Source organism: Athene noctua, chromosome 16, assembly GCF_965140245.1.
Source record: "Athene noctua chromosome 16, bAthNoc1.hap1.1, whole genome shotgun sequence".
Lineage (NCBI taxonomy): Eukaryota > Metazoa > Chordata > Aves > Strigiformes > Strigidae > Athene > Athene noctua.
The window spans coordinates 6,344,944-6,354,028 of NC_134052.1; the positions used below are offsets into that span (position 1 = coordinate 6,344,944).

At 56.8% G+C, this 9,085-nt stretch overlaps 1 protein-coding gene across 1 annotated transcript; it reads right to left on the reverse strand.

Annotated features, from left to right (window-relative positions):
• Positions 1 to 1,307: 1,307 nt before the first annotated feature.
• KCNK15 (potassium two pore domain channel subfamily K member 15) lies at positions 1,308 to 7,294 on the reverse strand. Its single transcript, XM_074920220.1, has 2 exons — positions 6,969 to 7,294; positions 1,308 to 3,744 (listed from the first exon to the last, which is right to left on the reverse strand). Exons 1-2 carry the CDS (start codon positions 7,249 to 7,251, stop codon positions 2,831 to 2,833), a joined length of 1,197 nt encoding a protein of 398 aa, XP_074776321.1. The 5' UTR covers positions 7,252 to 7,294; the 3' UTR covers positions 1,308 to 2,830.
• Between the last annotated feature and the right edge of the window lie 1,791 nt (positions 7,295 to 9,085).

Sequence of the window (9,085 nt, forward strand, 5' to 3'; positions counted from 1 at the left end):
TCTTTCACAAGGGTGGATGGAGGGTGAGAGGTGCCGGCTCCAGCCTGGCCACTCGGAGGGTGTCCCAGGTTCAACACGAAAAGGGCGAGATGTCCGTCTGCTGCCCAGCTCTGATGGCAGGGGCAGCACAGCACAGCCAAGCCTCTGGCTGACGCTCCTGGGGAGGGATAGGCCACGGCAACAAAGGGGCTGAGCTGGTGGGATCAGCATTAAATGACACCACTGAATAGCTGAGGAGCCAATGAAAGCCTCCTCAAGTCTGTTTAATACACTCACAGCTTGCCTTCTCCCCCCCTCTCCCCCTTTCTATTTAAACCAAGGCTTAGACAGCTGGTCCAGATTTGAGGCCACTGGTGCAAAGTGATGCAGCTGCTGAGCACGGGGTGGGGGGGGAAGCATTGCCAGGGCACTTTGGTGGCGGGAGGCTCTCCGCCCCCTGCCCCGCCGCTCACAAGATGCCACAGACCCCGAAGGGCCTTGGGGTACATCCTGCTGAAGGTCTCGCAAACCCCTCATGCCAGCCCAGCAGTGCCTGCACCAACCTCCCAGGCTGTGTGGCCCAGGGCTGTGCTCCTGGCTCTGTCACTGTCCCTTCCCTGCCTACACGTGGGACGAGGGGATGGGCTGAGGCCAGGAAGGGCCGAGCATCTCGTGTGAGAGTCCTGCTGCCTGGGGACAGGCAGGATGGATCTATTGTGGCCATGACACACCCCAAGAAAGGGTGTAAAGTCTCACCTCTGCCTCCAGTGGGCTGGAGAACCTGGCACAGAGCAGGCAGCTGTGCCAGAGAGCATCCCCCAAATAAAGGCACCAGGCAAGGAACCCCCCTCACCTACCCAGGCAGCGCAGCAGCCCCACTGCAGACCTGTCCTGACAGCGCTGCTCTGCTCTTCTGCCAGCCAGCCCTGCCATCAGAGTTCCTCCCATCTGAGCTCCTGCCCATCCCTGCACTTGCCTGCTTGGGCAGGACCTGTCTGGAAGCCCAAATCCCTGCCATTTTAGAGACTGGAACAAGAAAGTCCTAGTCGTAACAAGCCTGCACAGATCTGGGGTAACATCAAAGCCCAATGCTGCTTCCAGGGAAGCCCAAGAACCCGGAAAGGTTGGAAAAATGAAGGTCACCGGCCAGGGAGGGTGGAGGAGCCCTGGGTATCCCCATGCAGGGGCAAAGACACCATCCCACGATGGGCAACAAGACCCAGCTGCTTCCCAGCTCTGGACAGCCACTCTGCCCCCTGCTCCCTCTGATGCCCAAATATCCCAGCAAACATCTACAGGGATATTATCCCTGGATATAATCACTGCCCACACCCCCATGGCAGGGGAGCCAGCCCTGGCATACCCCTGCAGTGGGGCAAGGCCAGGGTTTGGGGCTCAGACACATCTCTGCTCCCCCTCGTGACAAATAACCGACTGCCACCAGCTGGATTCACCTTTTATTAAACTGCCCAGAACAAAGAGGAGAGAGCAAAGCCTGCCCTGAGGCTTTCCCAACCCTGATGCATGCCTCCCCCACCAGGAAAAGGGGACTTCCCTCTGTGAAAACCCCCTCAGAGGGTATTTTATGTAGAACTAAGAGTGGAAATGTCCCTTTATTGGGGGAAAAAAGTGAAACGGAGCTGCTGCCACTGTCAGAGCCTAGTCCTGTTTTCTTGGAAATGAGGCAGGATGGATGAGGGACACCAGCTGGAAACAGCCTCCTAGGCGGGGCTGTGTGGGTACCGCATCCCACCCAGGGAGATACAGTGAGATGGGCTCACCCCACCTCTGATAACCCCAGCAGCAATCGGCACAAACCCATGGGCTCACAGGGACCAGGAGGAGGCAAGGAGCAGACATGCATGCTGGGTTGTCAGCTGGAAGAAAGGTTGTGAGGGAAAGGGTGAATTTAGCTAATGATCTCATCAGGGCCAAAGCCTTTGCAGGTGGCTCTGTGGGGTTCAGGGAGGTTCTCCCCAAGGCTGTGCCCTAGGCACAGGTTGGGTTCATCACAGAGGAGGGCTGGAGCTGTGGCTGTTCAGCTTCCCTTGCAGATGGGACACAGCACCCCACCAGCCAGCTCAGCCTGGAGGATCTATGAGTAGTGAGGTAAGGTGTGCTGGTGGGTATGTGGGGGAGTGTATGGACCCCCAGCTCCCAAAAGGACTGAGCCAGCCACAAGCCTGAGCTGGGACCTTGAGGGCTGGCCATGGGAGATGCAGTGCCATGGGAGATGCAGTGCCATGAAGCTGTCCCCGTGTGCTGAGCAGCAGGACCGCAGCCTGTCCCCTCCTGCCCACCTCTCCCTGCCCATCCACCAGCTGCAAACCTGCTGCCTGGCACCGACTTACCTGCACCCAGTATCAGGGGACAACTTAAAGATCCCCAACCCTGCAGGGCTCCCTAGCATGGACTTTGCTTTTGATATGCTCTCGGCAAGTGCAATCTAGCCCATGTAGCAAAAGGCATGTGCTGGCAGTGACCACAGCCAAGGTCAGGCAGGGTGGGAGGGCAGAAATATCTCTCTTGGGGGAGCAGGGAGGTGGGAGAGCAAACCTACAGCTTGCTGGACTTCACATTGGGGAGTCTCTTGCCAGACCCAAATGCTTGAACCTACTTGGGAGGAAAAAAGCAAAGAAAAACTAACAATGTCATTCAGTGCCTGCAAAAGGGAAAGATTATTTCTCAACAGGGTTTTAAAGGTTCCTGCTGGACCCTGTGTGGGGCTGGCTGCCAGCTGAAAGGGGAGAGAAATGGAAGAAATGTGAGCAGTAAGAAGGACCTGACATCTCTGTTCTTAATTTATCATCATAGTAAGACTCGAGCACTGAGTACAGCTCAGCACGCACTCCTAGATGGATTTCCTCCGCAGCCGGGGGTGTTGCCGGCAGCGAGGGCTGTTGGATGATAAAGTGCTCCCCGGGGAAGAGCCAGTCTGACCCCGTGTGCTCAGGGAGACCTCGTCGATTTTGTAGGAAATGGAGTTGTAATAGACAGGGTTGGTGTGGCAGCTCAGGGTCTCGGGGTGGGAGGGCACCGGGCTGCTGCACAGCTGAGGTCTGTAGCACAGACACGTGCAGAAGGAGGGGACTGCGGCCGCCGAGTTGGCCGACTGGCGCCGCTGCCTCTCTGCGTCCTCCTGGATCAGCGGGATGAGGTTCATCTGGCTCGTCCTGTCCTCCACGGGGAGAAAAATGGCATTGCTGCACTGGCTGTCCTCTTTCGGCTTGAGGTGGATGTTGTTCCGGGCTCTCCTCAGTGAGGCTCGCTCTTCGGCGTCCCGCCGCTCGTCCTCCGAATTCATCGTCAGGAACCGCAGCACCACCAGGTTGAGGAAGGCGCCGATGACGGTGAGGCCCACCAGGATGTACATGAAGCTGAAAGCCACGTACGGGGGCTTCTTTTGCAAAGCCTCATTCTTCTGCAGAGCCACAAAGTCTCCAAAGCCAATAGTGGTCAAGGTTATGAAGCAGTAGTAATAGGCATGAAAGAAAGTCCAGCCCTCAAAATAAGAGAAGGCTGCTGCGCCGATGCACAGGGTCCCCATGCAGGACAGAAAGCCGACGAGGACCATGTTCTCCATGGAGACATTGGTTGTCCTCATGCCCAGACACTTCTTGATCTTCTTGAGCAGTAGCCGCACAACGGTGTTCATGCGCTCCCCCAGACTCTGGAACATGACCAGTGTCAGGGGGATGCCCAGGATGGCGTAGAACATGCAGAAAACTTTGCCAGCGTCTGTGCCTGGGGCGGCGTGCCCATAGCCTGTGAAGGAAAGAGGAAAGGCAGGCATCAAGCCCTCACTGGCGTTTCCAGCAAGGCTGCCCTGGGACCAAGAGGACCAGTAGGAGAATGGGGGGGAAATGAATCAGTAACAGATCTGCAGGCAATGCTAATGGGGCCACGGCATGCCACATCCTTTGGGGTGATGGCACATCACAGTATCATGTGGGCAGAACCTCATTTGGCCTCTAAAGGTAGAAGGTACCTCCTGATAGCCCCTGAGCTCGTACACCATTATGGAAGCTAAGAGGGGCCCCAGAGCTGGGCTGGGGTCTGCAAGCCCTCTGCAGCTCACGACCAGTTTAGAGGCAATGATGCTGTGCCAGCGCCAGGTCTGCAGCATAACCTGAACCCCCACAGCGAGGGAGGATGGAGGCTCCATGGGATGCTGAGACCAACAGCACCAGGGCACCCTGCGGGAAGGTACGTACCCAGCCAGTCCTGTCCAACTGCCCTTGCAGGGCCATCGCCACCTCCTCCTGTCCCCTAGTCCTGTCCCCTGAGCCCTCCAGCGTCACGTGCGTCTTTGACTCTAGGCTGTATGATCGTTTGCTGTGTGGCCCGTTGGATAGGAGCTATAGGGCCCCTGCGCTATAGGGTCAGCCTCAGCAGGAGCAGTTAAGTCTAGGAGGACTTCTGCAGAGCGACTTTGGATTTACTCCAGTGCCACTAAGACTCAGACCTAAAGCACTGCTGGAGGGGTTGTGCTGTTTTAAATGCAGGAAGTATTTATGCCACTGAAGCCGTGTCATCCCTTGTCCCAGGGACAAGGAGCTCAAGGAGGACAAGGTTCTCGCTGAACGCCTTCTGAGATTTAATTTCCCCACCTTGCTCCAAGTTTCAGAGCCGTGACTCAAGGACACGCACAATTATACTGAGTTGTAATGAGGTATTCAGCACAATCTTCCGGAGTTCAGTGATTCTGCGCCCACCTCAATTATATAAGCTTAACGGAAATCGGTGGCCTCTGACCTAAGCGGATGAGTAACTAACTCAGTGCAAGGGAGTCATGCAGTGTGGGGAGTAACGGCATCCAAAAGCATCCAAGCCTTTCTTTGAGTTTCTGTGAGAAACTATCAGGGTTGGAAACTTCCCTTTCTGAAGGCACCTGCAGAACAATGCCAGCTCTTTCCCACACTGCTGCATGGCTGTTTGCAAACAGCTATTTATATTTTCATTTTTTCCAGGTAACCATGTGACTTTTGCATGAAGATATGGGGTGAAAAAATCCCCTTCTGATTTCTCAGTCTTGTTCAAAGCTTCACCTCTGCCTCTGCTGCCAGTGGATTTCCAGGACTCTTAGGGAAGGTGTTAGGACGCAGTGATGGGAAGACCAGAGGGTGATAACCACATTGTCCCAGGCTTCTGAGCACACCTCCTGCTCCAGGATACTCCTGCAATGTTATCTTTGAAACTCCTGCAGTATTATCTTTGACTGTGCAGTGCTCCAAACTGCAAGCAGGCAGGAAAGGACCGGTTTCTAATTGTTCTGTCTGTTCATAAACCCACCCAATCAAAAATTATAAACTTAATGTCTGCATGCCACATTTCACAGAATACAGAACAGACTTGAGACTGCAGTGGCAAAAAACCTCCAGTCAGATCCAAGCTTAATAACTGAGTGCAAGTACCAGGTCCTAGGCTGTAAGATAATACAGTGGCAGCGATGAGGATGTGAATATAATGATCCAGAAGAGCAGTAACTGGAAAAACAGTTGTTGTACCCTGAGAGACTGCACATTTGACTGATGCTTTCAAAATGACAAAGCGAATTAGAAAGAATAAACACAGCTACATTAACATTAAAACAGATTTGGAGCACAGCCCCATATAAAGAGATGTGATGTGTCAGTGTTTTAGAAACACAGCACCTGGGCTGAAATTATTGCATGGAGTGTGTGATAAGCATGGCAATTGGTTGTCACAGTCAACAGAAAAATCATGTAAATGAAGCTATAACCTGTCACGAGATGAGGGAGATTATAACTGAAGCCATTTGTCCTACCCTCCTGCTGGGGCCTGATGCTAACTGTGCCCTGAACTCGCTGCTCTTTGCTGGCCATGTGCGTTGCCAACTGCACAAACACCCTCCCCACGTCTGTGGGGGCACACGGAGCCCCCCGGGGCAGGGCCTGCAAGGTATCTGCCCCTCCGCCACCTCTTGTCCCCTGGTAACGCAGCGCAGTTGATCTCACCAGCCCTCATCCTGAGGGATGAAGCTTTCGGCTATTCATTCAGCCCCTCAAGCCCCTCGTTAAGGCCAAGCCCGGTCCCGCAGATGAGGAGGTGGCTGCTGGCTGTGGGAGGGCAGGATTTGGCCTCAGGGCTCCTGCCTGCAGACTGAAATCCCAGCACGGGAAATGACACAAGCACAGGATCCCATGCCTGTCTACCCCCACGGGATGCTCAGGGTACGTGGATTAATAAAAGTGGATTAATTAAACCATGCTCAACTCTCACGTGACTCATCTCACCTAGAATTAAGGCAACCCTCGTTCAATTTAGTCTCATTCTCTCGCAAAATTGAAGTGGACAAACCAAGGCACTGGGCTCCAGTTTGGGTAAGTGTGTCTATATAGAGGTTTAACACGATTCAATCGCTCCCCTCCAAGCTAACTGACACCCATCTCTCTGCAGGTTCCCGTGCAGGCAGAGCAAGGTTCAGTGTCTGGAGGCTGTCTTGGCTCCCTGAATATCACACAGCCAAACATCCAGAGTTTTGAGCTGGCAAAGAAGCCAACAGTTCTTGCCCAGCTCTTCAGCCTAGCTACAACACCGCACAGAGGATGGACGCGGCTCCCACCTCTGTCCTCCCACACCCCCATCAACTTCTGCAGCTGCCTGCCCCAAAGGTGTCCGCAGAGGCTCTGCGTGCTGCCGCCTCCCTGGGACAACGTGCACGTCACGTTTTGTGGCCCCGGCCATAGCAGCACCCCGGTACCCCCCGGAACCGGGTGGCCCCCAGCCTGCCCGTGGGTTACCTCTCCCACGGCTGGGAACTGGGGATCCCACAGGGTCAGCTCAGGAGGGTGCCCTGAAGCGATGCCCCAGCTTTGCAAGGGTGACCCCCCCGCCGGGGCTGTGCTGGGGCACCCAGCGGTGGTGGGGCTGTGGGAGGTTGTGGGGGTGGAGGGATGCGGGACGATGATGGGATGTGGGGATGATGGGCCGCCGGGATATGGGGACGGAGGGGTGCCGGCACTCACCGATGGTGGTGATGACCGTGATGGCGAAGTAGAAGGAGCCGGCGAACTTCCACTGCCGGCCGGCGCGGTGCGGCTCGGCCTGCAGCACCAGCCGCTCCAGCTCCCGGTAGTCGTCGGCGGAGAAGCGGTACTTCCTCCGCAGCTCCCCGCGCTTCTGCTCCAGCAGCCGCTTGCGGCCGCTCTCCGCCTCCGACTCCAGCGCATCGAAGACGGCGGCGCCCACCAGCAGGTAGGAGAAGATGCAGAGGATGAGCGCGGCCGTGCGCAGGTTCTGCCGCTTCATGGCGAGGGGCGGCCGCGGCGCCTCAGCCCGGGCTCCGCATGGCCCCGCGCCCGCCGCCGCCCCCCGCGGGCGCCGCCGCGCATCCCCCGCGCCCGCCGCGCCGCCCCCTGCGCGCCCGCGCGCCGCCCCCCCCGCGCCCCGGCACCGCGCCCCGCTCCCTGCGCGCCCCGCGCACCGCCCGCTCCGCGCACTGGCGCCTGCGGGCACCGGGCACCGGCTCCCCGGGCACCGGCTGCGCTGCGCACCGGGCGCCAACTCCGCCGGGCACCGGCTCCCCGGGCACCGGCTCCTGCGGGCACCGGTACCGGTTCCCGATCGCAGCCGCCCGGCTCCTTCGCGCCCCGGGCCCGCCCTGCCCGGACCTGCCGGCGAGCCCAGGCGAGGCCACGCTTCATCCCGCGCCCGTGACTTTAATAACGGCCCCGAAGTCGCCCCTGGCCGCGGGTCCCTCCCCGGCTGCAGCAGCTCCCCGTGCCCGCGGCGGGGCCGGCAGCGGGGCCTCTGGGGCGGGCGCGCTGGCCCCGCTCCCGCAGCCCGGCGGTGCCACCCCCTGGGGGCAGCCCTCGCCCCGCTGCCCCCTCTGGCTCCGGGCCCCTGCCCTGGCCCTCCTGGGTGCTGCTTCCCACCCGTGGCAGCGAGGAACACGCTGTGGTTATCTGTGTTATCATCCACGTTATCTGTGTTACCCGTGTTATCTGTGTTACCCGTGCTGTCTGTGTTACCCGTGTTATCTGTGTCACCCGTGCTGTGTTACCCGTGTTATCTGTGTTACCCGTGTTATCTGTGTTACCTGTGTTATCTGTGTTACCCGTGTTATCTGTGCTATCTGTGCCGTGTTACCCGTGCTATCTGTGCCGTGTTATCTCTATTTCCAGCCAGTCACCAGAGCGGATGGTCTGGCCTGTTGCATCCAGTGCTCTTTTAAGAGAGCAGAAAGGAACAAATTAACCAGATTCAGTGTTTCTGCTGATTCCTCTGGCACATTCATCAGCTGCTGCCGGTGCAGGGGGGTGCGGGGCCCACCAGCCCTGTGCCAGCATGGGGGGCAGCGAGCGGAGCCTGTGGGCAGCCCAGGTCAGCTCCAAGGTGCAGGGAGACGAGCTGTGGTAGGAGGCAGAGCCCTCACAGTGAAGACCCTGTTTCTCACTGCTGGTTTTCTGAGCTTTTATGTAACCCTTATGTTTCACTTTTAAAAATAGAAAGATATTACTCTGAGTTGTATGTTGCAGAAGATAGCATCTCCTTCAAGAAATAAACTCTCCTTTTGACTGGGAATAAAACAAACAAGGAAAACAAACCAACAAGCAGGCTCACATCCCTCTTCATCCATCTCACTTCTCTCTCTGGAGAGGACAAGATGTTTAGGGCTTTAATTAGGGCAAAGGAGGTTTGAATTGGACATAAGAAAAACTTTTTAACCATGAAGACACTGAAACACCAGAACAGATTGCTTGGGGAGCTTGTGGCAGCCCTGTCACTGAAGGAGTTTAAAAATAAGATAAGCAGATGTCTGGATGTCTGCTGAAAGTGTTCAGGGTACAGCTGATGTTCTCCGGGAGCAAGGGTTGACTTGGTGCCCTCCTGGAGCCCCTTCCAGCCCTGTCCTCTGCATTTCCATGGCCAGTATGAGGGACACAGTACCCTTTCCCACTGTAATAGTGAACTGTTTTTCACCCTGGACACTTGCCACTTCCCTCCGCCTTGCCAAGCCTCTGTGCCAGCAACATTAGTGAAAGTTGTTATTGAAGAAAAAATACAGGCTCCAGCATCCATCACCAGCAGCACGTGCTGTCGGCGGATTGCTGTTTGACATCGTAGAACTTGCAGGCTCCTA